This window comes from Elaeis guineensis, chromosome 3, assembly GCF_000442705.2.
Source record: "Elaeis guineensis isolate ETL-2024a chromosome 3, EG11, whole genome shotgun sequence".
In the NCBI taxonomy this organism is placed as follows: domain Eukaryota; kingdom Viridiplantae; phylum Streptophyta; class Magnoliopsida; order Arecales; family Arecaceae; genus Elaeis; species Elaeis guineensis.
In genome coordinates this window covers 117,097,941-117,119,416 of record NC_025995.2, presented here as the reverse complement: position 1 = coordinate 117,119,416, position 21,476 = coordinate 117,097,941, and the positions used below count along the sequence as shown (strand labels likewise).

General features: G+C 38.2%; 1 protein-coding gene across 2 annotated transcripts; it reads left to right on the top strand.

The window, feature by feature from the left end:
• Positions 1-16,847: 16,847 nt before the first annotated feature.
• On the top strand, positions 16,848-18,692 carry LOC105041475 (pentatricopeptide repeat-containing protein At5g16860). 2 transcript variants are annotated; one of them, XM_073254572.1, is made up of 2 exons: positions 16,848-18,208; positions 18,311-18,692. In XM_073254572.1, exons 1-2 carry the CDS (start codon positions 16,984-16,986, stop codon positions 18,580-18,582), a joined length of 1,497 nt encoding a protein of 498 aa, XP_073110673.1. In that variant the 5' UTR covers positions 16,848-16,983; the 3' UTR covers positions 18,583-18,692. The 2 variants fall into 2 exon arrangements, with proteins under 2 accessions (XP_073110673.1, XP_010916748.2); XM_010918446.4 differs by having other exon boundaries at positions 16,848-18,692.
• Positions 18,693-21,476: the final 2,784 nt, after the last annotated feature.

Here is a 21,476-nt window from a genome sequence, read left to right as displayed (position 1 = left end):
CGGAATAGAGAGGGTGGGTTGCATTGGAAAAGCCTGCTTGTTCTCGGGAGCAGGTAAGTTCTATATGGATTTGAATGGACAAATTTTGTGAGGACTCAGAAGTCAAGCCTGTGGAAGTTCATAGGTGAAGTTGGAGCAGTCACGTGTCAGTAATGGGACCACCATGGAAAGTAATTGTGGGCGTGCAGAAAAACCGGCCCATGCTTTCCATGATGGGGCTAGCTATGGGGTCTTCGGCACTGTTAATTTCCAAACTCCCAGCAAAGTTTCTGTCTCTAGCTAAGAGTTCTTCCTTTTCGCCTTGAGGCTTGCGGACGTAAAGAATCTCCATTGAGGTGCCGACAAATCTGTCTTTTTCCATAAGAGAAAATCTTTATAAATTTGATATGGAGCACACCATCCAATTATCTTAAAGTATATAAGGTACTTAATGCCATCTAAGTTTTTCTTCCTTTAATTTTTAGTGATAAAAATACTCTTTTCTCTGTATAACAAAAAAAGATAGTATTATTACTTCCTAATATTTTGTATGACTTTTTATGAATATATATGACGTCTTAAACCATATATATGACTTCCTGCATATTTATAACATCCTGAATAATATATATGACTTTCTGATGCCTTATATTACTTCCTGTGAATATATATGATATCCCGAACAATATATATAACATCTTGAACAACATATATGACTTTCTAATGCCTTATATGACTTTCTATGAGTATATATGACATTCCGAACAATATAGATGACTTTCTATGAATATATATGACATTTTGAACAACATATATGGCTTCCTAACATATTATATGAGATATCAGAAAGTCATATATATTGTTTGGAACGTCATATTTATTTACAGGAAGGCATATATATTGTTCGGGATGTCATATATATTTAAAAGAAGTCATATAAGGCATTAGGAAGCTATATATATATTGTTTAGGACGTCATATATATTCACAGAAAGTCATATATATTGTTCAAGATATCATATATACTCACAGAAAGTTATGTAGGACGTTAGGAAGCCATATATATTATTCAGGATGTCATATATATTTTCATCGGATGTCATATATATTACTTGAGATGTCATATGTACTCGCAGAAAGTCATATAAGATGTTAGGAAGCCATATATGTTGTTCAAGATATCATATATATTATTCAGGATGTCATATATATTTATAGAAAGTCATACAAAGCATCAGAAAGTCATATATATTATTCAGCATGTCATAAATATATAAGAAGTCATATATATTTATAGAAAGTCATACAAGGCATCAGAAAGTCATATATATTATTCAGGATGTCATAAATACATAGGAAGTCATATGGTTCAGAATGTCACATATATTCACGAAAAATCATACAAGGCATTAGAAAGTAATAATATTATTCTTTCTTTGTCGTATAGAGAAAAGGATATTTTCATCACTGAAAATTAGGAAAAAAAAAAGCTGAGTGACATTAAATGTCCATCCCATCTAAATGCGCTACGTGCTCTAATATTATTAGATGGTGTGCTACTATTACACCGAATGTAGTGCACAAAAAATTACTCTCTTCCATATAGGGGTGGCAAAAATCAATCCAATCCTCCAATCCAACCCGCATTCAATCCATCTTAAATAGGTTTGGATTTGGATTAAATAAGTTCGGATCGTAAATGGATCGACCTATTTAACCTATTTAATAATCAGATCGGATTCAGATTTCAGACAACTGACATGTTTAACCTGTTTAATCCATTTAATAAATGGATCAGGTCGGGTCGAGTTATAACCCATTTAACCCATTACACTTAGGGCTTAAGGAATAAGTATAACTGAATAAGTCTTTACTCTTTAGGGTCCCAGGTTCCACTTGTTCATTGTTCGACTAATTTCGCAATTGTTTTCTCCTTTCCTCCTCTATGGTTTCCCATCCCATCCCTCCTCTCGATCAAGGATCCCCCACTGTCGACAATAGGTAGCCGTCCACTACTAGCTCTTCTCCATTCGTGGCTGTGCTGAACGAAACTCGAAGGAATCATGAGATTCTGCTGGTCCGAAGCTTACGTATTTCCCTCCTCCTCCTCCTCACCTTCCTCCCTTAGACGCTGCTCCTCCCCGATCTCCCCTCACGAGATCGCCCGTTGGGACTTGGCCTCCATCTTTAGCCGTCGAAATGCGCGGCATCACGATAATGACAAACTCGAAGGAATCATGAGAGTTTACTGGTCCGAAGCTTAGGTATTCCCCTCCGATCTCTGGGGTTAGTGTTTAATCTAGATCCGATGAGTATTCTTAGATTGGATTTTTTTTCTTGGATTTATGTTAGGATTTCTGGGATCTCATAGAGATCTGGTCTATTATTTGAAATTTTTTTTGTTCGGCTGGTTTAAATTAGAGGTTTTAATCCTTTTTAGTAGTCATTTCTTTTTTCCTTCTTAATTTTACTCTGATTTATGAGTTCAATGGCATTAACCTATTGATGTTCAATCTGACTCACAGACGATCATTGTTCTCCTACGATTTAGTTTTATTTATTTATTTATTTATCTATTTTTATTTCAAAAAAATTATATATTTTTTAATAAATATTATCTTGCATGTCTCATTTATATATTGAACTTTGTTCCGTTTGAAATGTGTTTGCAGTATCTGTATAGTTTATGGACAAAGGTTTGTTTTAAGATTTGTGTAGGGAGGCTATGATGATTTTGAAATATCTTTTTGCTGATTCAACTATTTCTAACAACAATAATCTTGAACGGCCTTCTTCTACAAGCAATCGATTATTGTTATTTTGATTTAGTTATAGATGAAATACTAAATCTGAGCCACCTCTTTCTCTTTCTGTCTTTAATATTTTAACTATTTTTATTTTTTTTTATGGTTAATATAAGCTTTCATTATATGATATAAATTGATAAAGAGTCTGTCGTCAATTTAGATCTAAAAAATGATGATGACGGTGCTAATGAATCGGTCTCTGTAGCTTCAAATACAGCTACAATTGGTGATTCCACTGATAAACGTAAAAGAAAAAAAAAAGTTAACTTCATCGGTTTATCAATTTTTTTAAATAAATAAAATAATAAAAAAATACAAATACATCAAATGTGGCATGGAATATCATTTTGATAATAAAATTAGGATTGAAAATTTGAAATGACATATAGAGAATTATAAAAAAAATCGTGATACGGGGCAGACCTCCCCGAGCTCGATGGCTTGCGGACCTCCTCAAGCTCGGTGGCGTCACTGGATCGACCAAGGAGGTGGTCCTTGAAGCGGTGGTGGGTCTGACCCAGGGCCGCTTTATAGGCGGCCCAGCTCTCGAAGGACTTCTCAGGGAAGAAGTCTTCCTTGCTGCATCTCCAGTAGCTCCTTGTTTGGAATTCATCAGCTGATTCTCCCACGGAACCCATGATATTTCTCTACTCACTCTTTGCTGCTACCGGAATAGGGAAGGTGGGTTGCATATGACAAGCCTGTTTGTCCTTGGGAGCGGTTGAGTTCTTTATGGATTTCAATGAATAAATTTTCTGAGGACCCAGTAGTCAAGAATGGAAGGGAATCTTTATGGGAGGTAGATCAGCCTGTGGAAGTTCATAAACGAAACAGCGGTCAATGCATATAGAAATAGTTGGCATAGTTAATTTCCAAAGTCCTGGCAAGGCTTCTTTGTCTGTAGCTAAGAGTTTTTTCTTTCCTCCTGAGGCGGCTTGTGGACCTAAAGAATCTCCATTGAGGTGCAGACAAACCTGTCTTCTTGCGTACCCTCTCAGAATAAAATAAAAAGTCTTCAGAGATGCTGACATATATATAAATTTGGAAAGCCTTTCTTTTCTTCAAAGCTCATGACAACTGCATACTTCCAACCATCAATTATTATAGGCAGTACAGATAAAGGACCAAATATACAAGGGAATATATATGTAGCAACCCGTATACTTGGGCCTGTAGCCCAGATGGCCCAACAACACACAAAAAAAAAAAAAAAAAAAAAAAAAAAAAAACAGAACAGAGAAGGAGGAAGACTCCTAGCCGGAGTCTTCTTCCTTCACGATTTCCGGCAAAATCGGACTCAAAGAGTCCGGCTAGGGTAGGAAACCTCCACTATAAGATCCTCCAACCTTCCTTTAGGAATTTACAACAAAAATTTCGAAGTAAATCAAGGGGATTTGAGGGATTTTTCTCAGAGATTTCCGTGGTGGTTGATCGGAAGAAAAGAGGTCGCCGGAGCTGTTTTGGCCGCCGGAACAAGGTATTTCCTCTTCTCCTTGTTATTCTCCGGTCACCGGTATTTTTGGAAGCCGGCGAGGTGCCGGTTCGGGCTTCCGGTTCGGGCTCAAACAGGGATACCCTATTTTTATGATTTTCTTCCTTCTCTGCCGCCGGCAACAAGGAGGGTGACCCTGCCGCCGGCCAGCTTGCATGCTCGGCCGTCGTTGCCGGATCTCCGGCCAAGTCGTCGGAGCCCGAGCCACCCTCTTTTTCCTCCCCTGTTTTGGCCCAACGGAACCCGCGGGAAGAAAAGAAGAAAGGAAGAAGAAGAAGAAAAGAAAAAGAAAAGAAAAAGGAAAAAGAAAAAGAAAAGAAAAGAAAAAGAGAAAAATAAAAATAAAAATAAAATAAAATAAGAAGAAGAAGGAGAGAATTTTTCTCTCTCTCCTTTCTCTCTTCTTTCTCTCTCTTTTCTCTCTCCTCTCTCTACCTTCTCTCTCTACATTTTCTCTCTCTAGATTCTCTCTCTAGACTTTTCTCTCTCTTTACGGATTGTCTCTCTAGGATCTTGTCTTCCTCTCTGATTTCATCATGAACCCTAGAATAAACTTGAAGATGAAAATAAGATGATCCGAGGTTGCTCCGAAATTCGTGCAGTAGGTCTGATTCCAGTCTGATCCTATTCGAAATTTGTAACACTTAATTCATATTGAGTCACCCTGATAGGACCTCTGATGATCTCGATCATGAGTGCCTCATCGGAAGGATATGAAGATTTCTCTCTCCACTTTCTCTCTCTACTTTCTCTCTCTAGAATTTTCTCTCTCTAGAAGTCTTATGGATCAGTGGAGGATCCAGATACTTAGGTAAATCCTAATTTTGGTTAATCCTAAGAGAGATCCTAGATTTGTGTTATCAGGTCGATTATCGGTAATTTTCTCCATATATGTGATCTTTATATTGATCAGGGTTATGAAGAGATGATTGTCTGCATATGATATCGAGTGGAATATCTTGTTAGAGAAATTCATAAATCAAAGAAGAACATTAATTTCTGTGTTTGGATCAGTCACCGGTAAAGGTAAGAATCCCTGTACATGATCACTATTATGTATATGCTATTTTACTGTTGGTCTTGCATCGTTGGTTTTGCATCGTCGGATTTGAGATCGATGAATTTATTATACCTGAGATACTGTTATTTGATTTTGAGCATGAGTATGTTATGTCAATATATATGTATCAGAGATTGATGGCATAATTATATGGATATGACATATCTGAATTGATCATAATGCAAGACAGAATTGATTGATGAAATCAACACATAATGATTAAATGAAAAGAAAGAGATATATGGTATGGACTAGCTTTGTCATGTGGAACAGCCGGCCAGAAGCTTATGCCTGGGACAGCCCGCCAGGAGCTTACGCCTGGGACAGCCCCCACTGGCTTACAGGTGGATCAGCCGGCCAGGAGCTCATGCCTGGGACAGCCCGCCAGGAGCTTATGCCTGGGACAGCCTCTCACGGGCTTTGGTACGTGGGACAGCCGGCCAGGAGCTCATCCTGGGACAGTCTTGAAAGACTTTTTAAAGTGGATTCGATCCGGAAGATGACTGAGGTATAGACTTGGATAGTCCAAAGCCAGAAAGAAAATGTTAAAATCATATGATTATGAAAGGAGAAATGAAAGATAAGATATGAAACAATTGTTGAACAAAAGTGTTTCACCGGTTAACATATGATGATGCATCTATTTTGACAAGACAGAAAATTTATGAATGTTTGCATTATTCTGGACATTGAACATGAGATTTTATATTTTATTGCTTATCTTTATTTTCAGACTATATTACTATATCAGTGTGATATGGGAATTCTTACTGGGCTGTAAAGCTCACACCCCTTCATCTTTTTTTTTTTCTCAGAGTTGCAGGATGACTTAGATTGGCTATGGCTTGGATTTACGGGTGAGCAGAAGGATAAATAGAGTGTCATAGTATCTGATCAGAGAATTGAAGGAATGTTAATTGTTATTATGCAAGTTTTATGAATTACTGTTGAAATTAAATATTATGGTTGATAAGATTGTAATGATTTATTTGGCCTTGCATATTCTTTAGGGTTTACTCTAAGGAGTGTGCGGCCATCACGTATCCGACCCGGGTGTTGGGTTCGGGGCGTGACAAAATGGTATCAGAGCATAGGTTAGGATCATTAGGGATTATGATATAAGTGATTGGAATATGACAGAATAATATCAGAGCTTAGGTTATAATCATTGGAAATTACGATATAAATGATTAGGATGTAATAGAATAATATCAAAGCTTAGGTTTGAGATCACTAAGATTTTGAAGTGATATCAAAACTTTATATAAGATCAGTAGGATGTGACAGAGTGGCATTTGAGCTTAGAGCTTAGGTTACGTTTATTCGGAGACAATGATACAAGTGATTAGGATATGACAGAACAATACTAGAGCCCAAGTTTAAGGTCACTGGGGATTGTCATATAAATGATATCAAAACTTTGGGGTTATAATCACTAGAGTATGATTGATAATATCAGAGTTTAAGATTTGGATCATTAAAGGTATGATAGAATGATATTAGAGTTTAGGTTATGATCACTAGGAAATATGATTTAAGCGGTATTTGAGTTTAAGGTTATAATTATTCAGAATTGTAATTCTAGTGATATCTGAACTTAGGTTATGATCATGAGCAACATGATAGATATAAAAGAGAAGATTCAATATTTAGATTTCGAATCAATAGATATTAAGATGAAATTTAGGTATAAGTGGCATATTATATCTATAATAGAATTGATGAGTTATATTTTAGATTTCAATTAGTAAGGTTGACCTAAGTATGAAAAGAGTTGATCCTTGGAATGAAGTGGGAGGTATTGATAAGTTATGTTGAGTATACTAGAGGATTTTGAAATGTAAAACTTATATGATTGAAGATCATGATATTTTTTTTTATTTTATTATTTCGATGATAATTGTCTGAGCATTATGAATTTTGGACTTATCAAAAGAAAGTTAATTAGGGTATGGTCTAAGAAGAAATTACATCATATGAGAGAGAAATATTTTTGAACATTGAATCTATAAGAGGTCATATAAACTCAATTTAGATGAATATATATCTATATACTTAAATTTTATTATGAGAATACGAGATACACATCTTGGTACAAGTCTTTGGTCACTCAAAATATCATATTCTGAATATAATTTCTTATCTTTCAAATTGCATTGAATTTCAAATTAAAAGTTTATTTTTCTAAGTGGATCAAAAGTATTTTGATATTGTTGTTAAATTAAAAAAGAAAAAAAAATTATTTTGTCAGAGAATGATATACAGGTTATGATGAAATTTATACAATAATTTCAAACATAGAAAGTGGATCAAGATTTAATATGCTATACCCAAAAGTAGTAAAGATAAAGAAACTTAAGGTTTTGCCCTAAGTTTTATCTGAAATTTGAAGGTTGGATCTATCTTGGATCGATCTAACATATAAGGATATTTTTATCTTTGATATAATTATATAATTTGATAAACCAAGATCAGAGTGCGCAGCAAAAGCATGGTGGGTTAAATTGATTAGAAATATTAATTCTTTGATTCCGAAGATATTATGGAATGCATTAGTTGTTAATAAAGAATAATTTTTTTTATCTGATCATAGTCGGATAATTTTTGTTAGTAGGTTGCTTCATTGTAGATAATGCCAAGAAAGTTTAGATATCTCAAGTTTATTAATAGCTTGATAGTTCTGATATTAGTTCAAACTTAGAATGTCGTGACATAGATCTCATATTTTTTTAAAAAATCTAATATTGTTACTTGAACTGATATAGAAGATTGAGATTTTTCTTAAGATGAGAGTCTATATATAAAATTTGTTGGAAAATCAAGTGAAGAAAGAAATCGATGATGGTAAAGAGTGCTCGATGTTTGATCTTTATTTATCAGGGGTAGTATGAGATAATTATGAATTTCGAGTGAAATGTATTAGACAAATAACGGTGGTATATTAATACAAGTTTAAAATGTTACAGTTCTTCAAAAAGTTGAGAAACCAATAAGAAGGGATGAGTTTGAAATTTTAAATAATTTTGTTATAACAAGATCATGAGAAATAAATAATATATATGATATTATCGTAAGCTTGAGAATGACATGAAGAATGTATACTTTGAAATAGATATCTCAAACGACATAATCTAATTTCGAGGACGAAATTTTTTTTAGGGGGGGAGATTGTAGCAACCCGTATACTTGGGCCTGTAGCCCAGATGGCCCAACAACACACAAAAAAAAAAAAAAAAAAAAAAAAAAAAAACAGAACAGAGAAGGAGGAAGACTCCTAGCCGGAGTCTTCTTCCTTCACGATTTCCGGCAAAATCGGACTCAAAGAGTCCGGCTAGGGTAGGAAACCTCCACTATAAGATCCTCCAACCTTCCTTTAGGAATTTACAACAAAAATTTCGAAGTAAATCAAGGGGATTTGAGGGATTTTTCTCAGAGATTTCCGTGGTGGTTGATCGGAAGAAAAGAGGTCGCCGGAGCTGTTTTGGCCGCCGGAACAAGGTATTTCCTCTTCTCCTTGTTATTCTCCGGTCACCGGTGTTTTTGGAAGCCGGCGAGGTGCCGGTTCGGGCTTCCGGTTCGGGCTCAAACAGGGATACCCTGTTTTTATGATTTTCTTCCTTCTCTGCCGCCGGCAACAAGGAGGGTGACCCTGCCGCCGGCCAGCTTGCATGCTCGGCCGTCGTTGCCGGATCTCCGGCCAAGTCGTCGGAGCCCGAGCCACCCTCTTTTTCCTCCCCTGTTTTGGCCCAACGGAACCCGCGGGAAGAAAAGAAGAAAGGAAGAAGAAGAAGAAAAGAAAAAGAAAAGAAAAAGGAAAAAGAAAAAGAAAAGAAAAGAAAAAGAGAAAAATAAAAATAAAAATAAAATAAAATAAGAAGAAGAAGGAGAGAATTTTCCTCTCTCTCCTTTCTCTCTTCTTTCTCTCTCTTTTCTCTCTCCTCTCTCTACCTTCTCTCTCTATATTTTCTCTCTCTAGATTCTCTCTCTAGACTTTTCTCTCTCTTTACGGATTGTCTCTCTAGGATCTTGTCTTCCTCTCTGATTTCATCATGAACCCTAGAATAAACTTGAAGATGAAAATAAGATGATCCGAGGTTGCTCCGAAATTCGTACAGTAGGTCTGATTCCAGTCTGATCCTATTCGAAATTTGTAACACTTAATTCATATTGAGTCACCCTGATAGGACCTCTGATGATCTCGATCATGAGTGCCTCATCGGAAGGATATGAAGATTTCTCTCTCCACTTTCTCTCTCTACTTTCTCTCTCTAGAATTTTCTCTCTCTAGAAGTCTTATGGATCAGTGGAGGATCCAGATACTTAGGTAAATCCTAATTTTGGTTAATCCTAAGAGAGATCCTAGATTTGTGTTATCAGGTCGATTATCGGTAATTTTCTCCATATATGTGATCTTTATATTGATCAGGGTTATGAAGAGATGATTGTCTGCATATGATATCGAGTGGAATATCTTGTTAGAGAAATTCATAAATCAAAGAAGAACATTAATTTCTGTGTTTGGATCAGTCACCGGTAAAGGTAAGAATCCCTGTACATGATCACTATTATGTATATGCTATTTTACTGTTGGTCTTGCATCGTTGGTTTTGCATCGTCGGATTTGAGATCGATGAATTTATTATACCTGAGATACTGTTATTTGATTTTGAGCATGAGTATGTTATGTCAATATATATGTATCAGAGATTGATGGCATGATTATATGGATATGACATATCTGAATTGATCATAATGCAAGACAGAATTGATTGATGAAATCAACACATAATGATTAAATGAAAAGAAAGAGATATATGGTATGGACTAGCCTTGTCATGTGGAACAGCCGGTCAGGAGCTTATGCCTGGGACAGCCCGCCAGGAGCTTACGCCTGGGACAGCCCCCACTGGCTTACAGGTGGATCAGCCGGCCAGGAGCTCATGCCTGGGACAGCCCGCCAGGAGCTTATGCCTGGGACAGCCTCTCACGGGCTTTGGTACGTGGGACAGCCGGCCAGGAGCTCATCCTGGGACAGTCTTGAAAGACTTTTTAAAGTGGATTCGATCCGGAAGATGACTGAGGTATAGACTTGGATAGTCCAAAGCCAGAAAGAAAATGTTAAAATCATATGATTATGAAAGGAGAAATGAAAGATAAGATATGAAACAATTGTTGAACAAAAGTGTTTCACCGGTTAACATATGATGATGCATCTATTTTGACAAGACAGAAAATTTATGAATGTTTGCATTATTCTGGACATTGAACATGAGATTTTATATTTTATTGCTTATCCTTATTTTCAGACTATATTACTATATCAGTGTGATATGGGAATTCTTACTGGGCTGTAAAGCTCACACCCCTTCATCTTTTTTTTTTTTTCTCAGAGTTGCAGGATGACTTAGATTGGCTATGGCTTGGATTTACGGGTGAGCAGAAGGATAAATAGAGTGTCATAGTATCTGATCAGAGAATTGAAGGAATGTTAATTGTTATTATGCAAGTTTTATGAATTACTGTTGAAATTAAATATTATGGTTGATAAGATTGTAATGATTTATTTGGCCTTGCATATTCTTTAGGGTTTACTCTAAGGAGTGTGCGGCCATCACGTATCCGACCCGGGTGTTGGGTTCGGGGCGTGACAATATAAATCAAGGATCAATAATATTGTTTATATATATATATATATTAAAAACATATGTCTGCAAATATTTGCAAAGTTTACATTGGGAAAAAAAAGAAAGAAATTTGAGGCCTTCTAGGGATTTTGGATCCATCATTTAGAAGACTTTAAATGGGTACGGCAATACATTGAAGGTTCTTTACAAGATCCATCTTGCTCTTAGTGTTTGCTTGGTCATGGACATGCATAAAGCCAATCACAAATAATTGGGATAAGAACTAGTTTTGTAAGTTTCTTATTATCTTACTCTTGCTATTGGAATAACCTAAACCTACCATGGGCTGAAATTTGCTAACAGATCATTTCAATTTAGGGGGTGTTTGGTTCGCAACAGAAATTAAAATAAAGATGAGAATCGAAATGATTTAGAATCGGAATCGAAATGGCCAAATCTCCTAAAGTATTTAGTTCGTAATCGAAATTGAAATCGAAATCAGAATAAAAAATTGAATCCATAGAGGAGAGTAGAGATTGAGTTCTATATAGATTGAGCCATTCCCATTCCACTTCGGAATCGAAATCTGAATGGGACTCCTCCCAACCAAATGGTAGGAATGAAAGTCACTCATTCCGATTCTGATTTCAAACCTCCACTCTCTCCAACCAAACACTTCTTTAGTTCTATCTTCTAAAGTGGGTCCCAATCTGGCCGGAGTTCCATCTTGAAAGTTGACCCAGCTCATAAATAAAAATCAAAGTGGGTTGGGTTTGGATGGCTGGACCATCACAACGTCACAAGTTGTGATGAGAAGCCTCTCAGTGTTTTTGAGTGTCTGTCAGGATTGCTATAATCCACAACGTCACAAGTTGGGCGTGGGGCAGCGCCTCTAATTCGGTTGGTCAGTGTTATTCATGTGAGAACTGAGATGAGAAGTTTCTGCCCTGCACCTTTGATCCCCCCAACCGTACGCAATTCCAAAGTTCCGGAGTATCACAGCTTCCTTCGTAAGTTAATGTCGACTATTTTTGGAATCTAAGACTATAAATCGTTCCAGTTGTGCATCATCAGCATGAGTACCTGCATACAGTAATATGTCACCTGTTTTCCTTGTAGATACACTGCATCAGGGATAAAAATCTAAAATCTTAATATACGGAAACAAATGTTTGTTGCACAGGTCTTTTTTTTAGTATGTGTGAAACATGATTTCTCCTCAGCATCGTTTGAACTTGTCTTGGCGCATGGACCGACGGGACTAGCTCAAACACATACCAAGAATGTTCCTGGTTGGAGGATAGAATCAGGATCAGAATGGATTGGAACAAGAATCGAAATATTATACTCATACGTGTGATTCATGATTGTAATTGAAATCGGTATTGAGATTGGGATATCTTTCAAGTAATTTTTTAAAAAATCAACTAAATAAAAAACTTATTTTTTAAAAATAAATCTGATGAAATGAAGTATAAATACTGAAAAAGAGATGGGATTAAATTTTGAGAGGTTGAAATATTCTTATTCCCTCCTAAAATAGAAATAGAAACAGAAACGGAACTCTCCCGAACCAAAAGGCTAATGAAGAGTTGCTTATTTATATTCTCATTCGAGAGCCTAAACTCTTCTCAACCAAACATGTCTTGAGATAAAGTGGTGTTAAAATTAGGGATTCAGCTAATTTCCCTGAGCAATTTTTGTGCAAGTTCCCTCAATCCGCCTCCCCAGACTCGTTCAAATGTAATTGAAACTAAATTGAAGGAAACTCTTTGATTCCTTATGTCAATAACATTTGTTGTTAGGTTCCTAGCTCATCTTCCTAAGGTATTTTGTGTCACCCTCAGTTCCTCTCACGATGATGTCATCATCTTTCCCACTCGTCTCATCGGTACGGCATAGACCCTCCCCACCTTCTCACTTCCTCCTCCCCTGCCCGTCTGACTTCAAATCACACATCGTTCATTGACATTGAGGCTCCCGTACTCGCACTTTCGCAGTACTGGTTGCAACGTTTGAAATACCTGCAGGCATTTGGAAATTCTAACCTCTTTCTTTCATCGATTGGATGAGCTAGGTTTTGGATTCCAACACGTAGGAACTTGGAACGGTTAGTTCCTGAATTTTCAGCAAAGTCTATTGGTTCGTAAATTAGAGATCTTTTCTTCCTAGCACGTGGCCATAAATGTGTAGAATCTCCACTGTCCTTAGAGACAAACCTATCGTCTTCCATGTCCCTCTCACGACCATCCCAATATCCAACAGTCCAAGCTAGACTATGGAGTGTATAATTAGGAAATCTTTTCTTCTCTTTCACGGCTCACACGCATTATTATATGAAATGAAGTTTTGGAGCTACTAGGATGGTGGCAATTGTATAATGCCTAATGCCAAGTGCCACCTGTTGTGCACTAGTAGAGCACGGGGCTTATCATAAATAAGTTATGGTGGTGTTTTAGAGAGATTGCATAATTCAATGGGAAAGCTCTCCTTCTTTTCCAGATCTGGTATACAGATGGATTCACTTTGCCTGTGTTTAAGCAAAACAGGCATACATAGCACCATGGCCTGTAGTTGTTTCCCCTGTTTTTATGCAGATTTTGCAGCAAGGTTTCATAACTACTCTTTGGGACATTATCTCAAAATATATTGAAAAGAGAAAATAGAGTTAGGTTTTATCTTTTTTTGCTTGTTCTGAATCAATCCTTAGTAAAAAGAGTCAGGCAAAGTGGTAGGCTCAATTTTAGGAAAATAAGACTTCCATGAAAGCAAAGCAAAGAAATAACTTCCACAAGAATTCATGCTTCTGAGAATCAAATTTTTGGTCTCCAAAATGCTAGATCATGAATTAGGAATTGCATTTAGCCTAGGAAAGGTGTCCAAATTTTTTGAACTCCCTAAAACTTCAGTTGGTTAACCACAAAAACCTCGTTTTACATCATATCTTAAACCACTATGAGATTTTTAATCAGATATTTCTGGACAGTGGTACAATGCACTGATTGATGTATTGACAGCCTACTATTGGACTATCAACATAACATGTGCTTCAGAGGCTGACGATCCAGCTTGCCCAAATGAGTGCAGTGCTTCTGGACGGACAAAGATGTTTATGTCTGGTCTATTCCGAAAAAAAAGAAAGAAAAAAGAAACGACAGATGTTTATTTCTCGTCTTTGCAGTGGAGTTACTGAAAGAAACCCAGCTATGAGAGGCTGACATTTATAACTACTCTGATAAAATTGAGAATCAAATTTCCATTCTTGAAGTGCATGTATGATTAAGAAATAGGAAATGAGTATAGTCTATTTCTCTGTTTGTGTATTCTGGAATCAGACCTATTGACCGGCCTAGCCTATTGTTTTCTAAGGGATCCAAATCCCAATGTAAGTCGCAGCCTATAGGTTTCTTAGTTTGCAAAAAGAAAAAAAAAAGATTCTCTCCTACATGACTGGGGCTAGAAGGTTGCTCAAATGGATTGCGCAATTCATAAATCCAGTAGAAAATCCAGCTCAGTCCAATAGGTTTTTTTCCCTCTCGAGAAGGTTTATAATACAAATCTCAATCATTTATATTGCACCAAGTAAACCATTGATGGATCCACATCTTGCTTGGACATGGACAACCCAACTTGCACCAAGTAGTTCGGTGGTCTTTTAACAAAAGATGTTAATGCTTTGCCAAAAAAAAGAAAAAAACAGAAACAAAAGATGTTAATGGGTGTGTGGGTGCGCGCGTGCGCGCGTGGTCGCGTCCGTGTCAGCGGTGGGGGAATCTACTGAGATAGTGACTCGGCAAATGAAATATCTGCTTGTTGGACTTAATATTTACTGTCAATTTATCTCCAATTTATTCCTTAATAGGTATACATCAAATGATTTGAAGACCCATCACTTTGTTCAACAGAAGACTTTAGTGGGTCGCGCAATATATGGAAGAATTTTTAGGACAGAAATTTTGTTCTTATTGATGCACAAATGAATTATATATGGCATCCAATGCTTTTTCAACGAATTGATCAGGTACAATTCCGTGTCCCCTAGGAGCCTAAAGGAACGTTTTATTGAGGTAATTAAGGTTTGAAATGAGAATCGAAATGGATGACTTCCATTCTAAATATTTGATTGGAGGGAATTCTATTTCGATTCTCGTTTCAAAGATGAATGGGAATAATTCATTCTTTCTATAACTGAATCCGGACTCATCCCAACAGAATCAAAATCTCATTCCAATAGAATGAGATAAAAAAATAGCTCCAAGCCCGCCTCCTCCAACTCCGATCAACCCACCCATGCCCTCCTCTTTCGCCGCACCGACTACCCCAACCTCTACCTCTGGAACAACATGGTCCAAGGCCTTATCGCTGACCACATGGCCGATGCTCTCCACCTCTACACCGACATGCGGCGCGAGGGCCTGTCCCCCAACAACTTTACCTTCCCCTTCCCCTTCATCCTCAATGCCTACGCCCACCTATTCGACCTTTATATCGAGGTAAAGATCCACACTCACATTTTGAAAGCCCGATCGAGTTGGATGTCTCCATCAAGACCAGCTTGCTTTGTCTGTAAAATGTGGCTGCCTAGATGAAGCCCAGCGGCTGTTCGATGAAATATCGATGAGTTTGGAAGAAGCCCTGGATATATTTTGAAGGTCATTAAAGATGGATTTGAGGCATGATAGAGATCATAATATTAATTTTTTTAATTTTTTTAAAAAAATTAAAAATTAAAAATATTATTATTATATTTAATTTTTATTTAATATTATTTTTTAAAATCATTAATTTTTAAAAATTTTAGTTAAGAATGAAAATAAAAATTTGAGTTGATTCCGATTGCTATCTTTGTATGAACCAAACAATAATAATAGAAATTATTCATTTCGATTCTGATTCTAGACACGAATCAAACGCTTTAAAAGATTAGGTCATTCTGATTCTGATTTCGATTCCAAATCATTTCGATTTTCATTCCGATTACGATTTTGATCGTGAATCAAACACGTCCTAAAAAAATTGGCTAATTTGCTAATAGGTCATTTCAAACCAGTGCAGATCTTTTAAAGTGGGTCTTATTTCTTGATTCAACGAGAGTTTCTTGACATTGCTTGCTCATAACTAAAATGACATGCGCATGACCTATAAGTTGTTGAATAACCTCTCCATTAAATCCATATTGGTGAAGAGACAAAAAATTTCAGGCAAACTTCCAATTCCAACTCAACTGCCATCGGATGGTGAACACATCGACCGAGCTAGACTTGTCTTTTCTTTTCTTTTTCTTTTTTTTTTATTTTTTTTATTTTATGAAGCTAGACCTGTCATCTTCGCCACCACACTTTGGCTGCGTGGAAAGGTGGATGGAGATCAGATTTTAGAAAAAAAAAGAGAAGGAATATTTTTTGCTTTTGAAGAAAAATAATAAAAAAATTTGGAAGGAGAAAGGACTGAGTCAGCTTTCTCTCACTTAGCTAAGTTAAATAGCAATTTTTTTTTATTTTTTTTAAAAGGCCGGTAATCTATAGGCAATATGCTCCTAATATATTAAGATAAAAGTATTTTAAATATCTAAATTTATTGAACGATCCAGATATCCCCCAATTTTATATAAAAGTACAATAGAAAAACCCAATCAACGAATCTTTAGTTAATTTTCCCCGGTCGATTGTAGTATTTGTCCGTCGCGCTGAGAGCCAGATCTCTAGCACTGGTGGTCACCCGACAAATTAATCGGAACTCGATTTCTTCTTCCGCCGTCCCCTCCTCTTCCTCCTCCTCCTCCTCCTCGCCCTCTCGCCTGCCGACGACGGCGATGGCATCGTCTCTAACTACTGTCCTCCACCCAGATGGACCTTCTCCAGTTCCCGAACGTCGTTCCTTCCAAATCCAATAAAACTATTAAAAATTTAATTTAACTTTATATTTAATTATTATAAAATAATCAGATGAGATTTGTGATTTTCGAACAGCAGTGTCGTCTTCCCAAACTCGGAACCCCGAAGAGGCCAAAGCTGCCCGAGGATGCAACATCCCCGGTTCCCTCCACGGTCTCTCTCTCGCCGCACTTCCCTCCTTCCAAATCCATTCCATCCCGATTGCCGTAGATTCCGCAGAACCTCCCATGCCGGCACTCTAATTACTATTCCTTCAAGCACCCATAACTCTTTACTTTTTCTCCATGCAAATAACTACGACAACAACCAAAGCCAGACCACTCGCCCGCTTCCATCTTCTCAAACTCAAACCAAGCTCTGGGAGTCCAGGATCGAGCTTCAGCTGCGGAAGAGCAACTATAAGAAGTGCATCTCCTTGTACTACCAAATGGTTGATGAACTCATGGCGCCGACTCCAGCGACAATAGTCCATGTCCTCCAGGCCTGCTCCTCGCTGTCCGACCTCAAAAACTTGAGGCTTGTGCACAATGACATCTTACGCCTCGAACTGGAGTCCCATAGCTCCGTCGCTGCTGGCCTACTGAATGGGTACTTCAAATGCGGATCACCTGAGACAGCGCACCGGCTGTTTGACATAATGCCTCGCAGAGATATTGTTTCTTGGACCATTGTCATAGCCCATAGTTACAAAACCGGGAACTTTGACAAGGCGATTCATTATTTTAGAGCGATGATCGATGAAGGTGTCTCTCCAGATGATGTTGCTCTTGTTAGCATCTTGTCAGCTTTAAAACCCTATGGTCGGCTAAGGCATGGCTCTGAGGTCCATGGCTACTTGATAAGGAGGTTTCCTGAATTAAGCAAAGCTGCTATCAGCTCACTGGTAGACTTCTATGCTAAGCTTGAGAGGATGGATTATGCTGATCGGTTGTTGAGTCAATCCATTGAACCTAATGTTGTGGCCTGGACTGCATTGATGACGGGCTACACTCGCGTGCAAGATATGAATGGCGCCTTGCAGACATACCTGAAGATGGTTAGTTCTCAAATTGTGCCAACTGAGAAGACCATCAGTTGTGCTCTCGGAGCTGTTTCCAAACTGGGATTTCTTGGAATTGGGACTCAGATCCATGGTTATATATTTAAAAGACAGTTTGAGTTGGATGATCACATTTTGAGCGGTCTGATTGACATGTACAGCATATGTGGGGCTCCCTTCTATATTTGTCGGCAGCTCTTTGATCAAATGCTCATTAAAAATGTGGTGTCTTGGACCACCATGATACTAGCCTATGGCCGGAGCGGAGAAGGGCATGCCGCACTCCAACTATTCGATGAAATGCAAGCAGCAGGTGTTTGTCCGGATTCTGTTGCTTTTACAGCAATCCTTTCTTCATGTAGTTCGTCCAGTATGTTACATGAAGGATTAAGCTGCTTTAATTCGATGATTCTAGATTACGGGATAAAGCCAAGGGAAGAGCACTACGCTTGTTTGAGAGGTTTGCTTGCAAAGGATGGGAGATTAAAAGAAGCATATGAAGTAATTGAAGGTACAGCTTTGAGAGATGACAAGGGCACTTGGGAGGCCTTCTTAGGGGCCTGCAGGGTTCATGGGAATACAAGTTATGGTGAAATTGCTGCAACAAAACTTGTTGAGTTAGAGTCAGATAATTCTACAGCCGGCAATGTGGGATCGGATGATGCTGGTAGCTTGCCCACTTCATAGTCACAGGTAATATGGTATTCTTTAGATTTTCTCATGCAAATACACACGTGCCTTCACATAAAGGATATTCTATTAATGTTGAAATGAGAAGCTTTTCTTGCTCTGCATTACCTGGATAAAGGTTTGTAATGTGGTCTTGTTGTATCTTCTTTCTGTACCGCCATTTGTCATCATGCTTCAAAAGAAAACAAAAAGTAAATGATTAGAGACAATATATAACTTCATTTAGGAAGTTCGAGAGTCAGGTTCAAAAATTGAAAGGTATCTTTTAGCCAGCTACCCATGTGAACAAGTTGTAGGAGTGAAGGAAAGAATACCTTGTCGTGAGGAGGGAAGGAAAAAAAAAAGGTAGTTCAACAACTTCTGTGATAATTCATTGAAATCGCCCCCAATGGAGTTGACAGTTTTTTCTTGTGAAACTAATAAACCCTGTCTAAACCCTTTTCTAGCAGGCATCATGAGCCTAAAAGCACAATTCTTTACTAAACAAAACTCAAACCGAAAGCCAAGGCCAAGAAAGAGTGCGGCACCTGAGTATTTTTTACTAAACAAAATTCAAAAGACCTCGGCCAAGCCGTGCAAGACTTTGATGGCTAGAGAACATTTAGACACCAACTCTGATTTCTGGGTCGAATGGAAGTTGCAAGAAGAAGCAGGTCAGCGAGTGCAAGAATGACCGTTCGCTGAGGCAACCTACAGCGCACAAGGTAGGAAGCCTCGGAGTAACCTCATCCAACGCTTCACACTCCTGTACTGGATGGTCGTCATTTTAGTTGCGTGTCGACCAAGCAATTTGGTGAAGCCATATTTTTTTTTTTTGCTTGCAATTTGGTTAGGCTTTGAAAGGCAGTGCTCGTCTTCGTCTCTCCGTGGAAGCCCCGGACGCCAGAGTTGCTTCCTTCAGTTTTCCTGGTTTGTTGGGGGAAAACTTCATCTGGGTCGAGATTGGAAGCCCAGCACATTATCAATTTAACCGGCCTACTGTTGGTGCCAAAAGGTTTTCGCCGGTCACACTGCCCTGTGTATTACATTAATTTTCGATCATGCATAATTTACTGTGCATATGTTACGAAGATTGCCCAAGATCATTTGAACATAATAGAGGTGTTAATTACTCCTCTCTCTCTCTCTCTCTCTCTCTCTCTCTCTCGTCTCATCCTTTCAGGGAAATCACAACAAGATAAAACGAAGACATAAAACAAATACCCACAGCCAAGTTAGTTTTTAGCTTAGAGATGGCTTCTGGACTTCGGGCATCGATCCAAGAGATACCGCGGCTCAAATTTTTTCTTCAAAGATCTTTGATCGATCATTACTCCTAATCATATGTCACTTCAGTGACTATATCAAAATATTTTGGAATGTCCAATTTTGACCCACGGATGCCTATGCCCTTCGTGTGCATCCAACCCACCTCGACTGCTGACCACGATTTTCGGATAAATGGACTTTCTACTTTGGCCACCTGGCTTTGTCTATCAATCGGGACTTTGACAGATGATCTCAGCTCAGAAGGCTGACGCTTGTCTTGATGGAGCTCTTAGCTATTGGTCTAGATGTGACATTCGGACATCAGGCATCAAGCCAAGGGAAGCCCAAGCTCTGACATCTTTCCTGAAGATCTTTGGTCGATTTTTATTCCTAATTGGTTTCGGAGCCATTCACTATTAAAACTTATTATTTTGGGAAGATCAGCCCTTGCACGGTCCCATCGGATTGTGTCACCCCACGTAGCATCAAGTCACTTCGGCATTCAACTCAAACCAATGGATTTCAGACTTTGATCCTTGGCCTCGACTCCAGCATTCACACTAAGCTCGTCGCCTGCGGGCACATGACCAACCCGAGGCCTATCTCTTCCAATCTATGGTTCGACCGTGATGCCTGATGGCATCTATCTGAAGTCCCCAAGTAGCTATCAAGTCAGTTCATTAAAATTAATAGCTTATCATAATGACTCAAGACATCTCCCTGTGATCCGATCACTTCCACCTATAAAAGGCTATGGACGACTGAGAGAGAAGTAAAGCTACGCCACCTCAAAAGCTTCTAACTGTCAACTCATGGCATTAATGGAGATGGCTCCTACGTACTATAAGTTAACGCCATTTGTCAATTCAAGCAAATCAAAAGGATTAGGCATGGCGCTCAAAGACATAATTAGGAGCAAGAAGGTCTTTTACGACCTTCTCTCTCTTCCTATATAGACTCCTACCTCCCTTATATAAAGAGATAAACAGGAATTCTCTAGATATGCGTCTTCCTTTTATAAGTGCTCACTCTTTTTCACATATTGTGGAAAATCTGATTTGAGCGTCGGAGGATACCCATCGAAGCTAACTTTAACAAAATTTTTCTTGTAGGTCCGACCACCATCGATCTGTCGGACATCGCCTCGCTTCAACATCTCTGGTCCGGGATAGGTTCTAGGCTTCCAACCGCAACAGTTCTTATTACGAGAATTCATGGTTTTGTTTTATCTGAGGCATCCAAATTGAAGAGAGATAATTTGTATGTAGGTAGAATGTGTTGCTTAACCACTTCAAAATACTGTTATTGAGATGGTTGCAAACTTTTTCAGCTCAAAATGCTAGCCTGACGTCTTTCTATTGACTTTGTCTACACTATAGACCATATACGGTGGACTGTCTACTAAAAATTTCTTCTTAAGTAGTTTGGTATGCAGTATAAATTATTTAGATAAGAAATCACAGAAAAACCTCGTCTAGTCCGCTAAGCATTCCGAAATCCAAACACATGATCCGAGATCCAAGCATGTCAGCCGCCGTCAGTGTTGGACTTTGGATATTATTTATGAGGACAAAAGAAACGGTGGACAAGAAACTGCACTGAGAAAATAGCAGTGGCGGCCGATACTTGGATCAGCGAACCCA

Bases quoted from the DNA above. Each gene is read 5' to 3' on its own strand.
- LOC105041475 (XM_010918446.4), top strand. From the start codon at position 16,984: ATGCAACATCCCCGGTTCCCTCCACGGTCTCTCTCTCGCCGCACTTCC.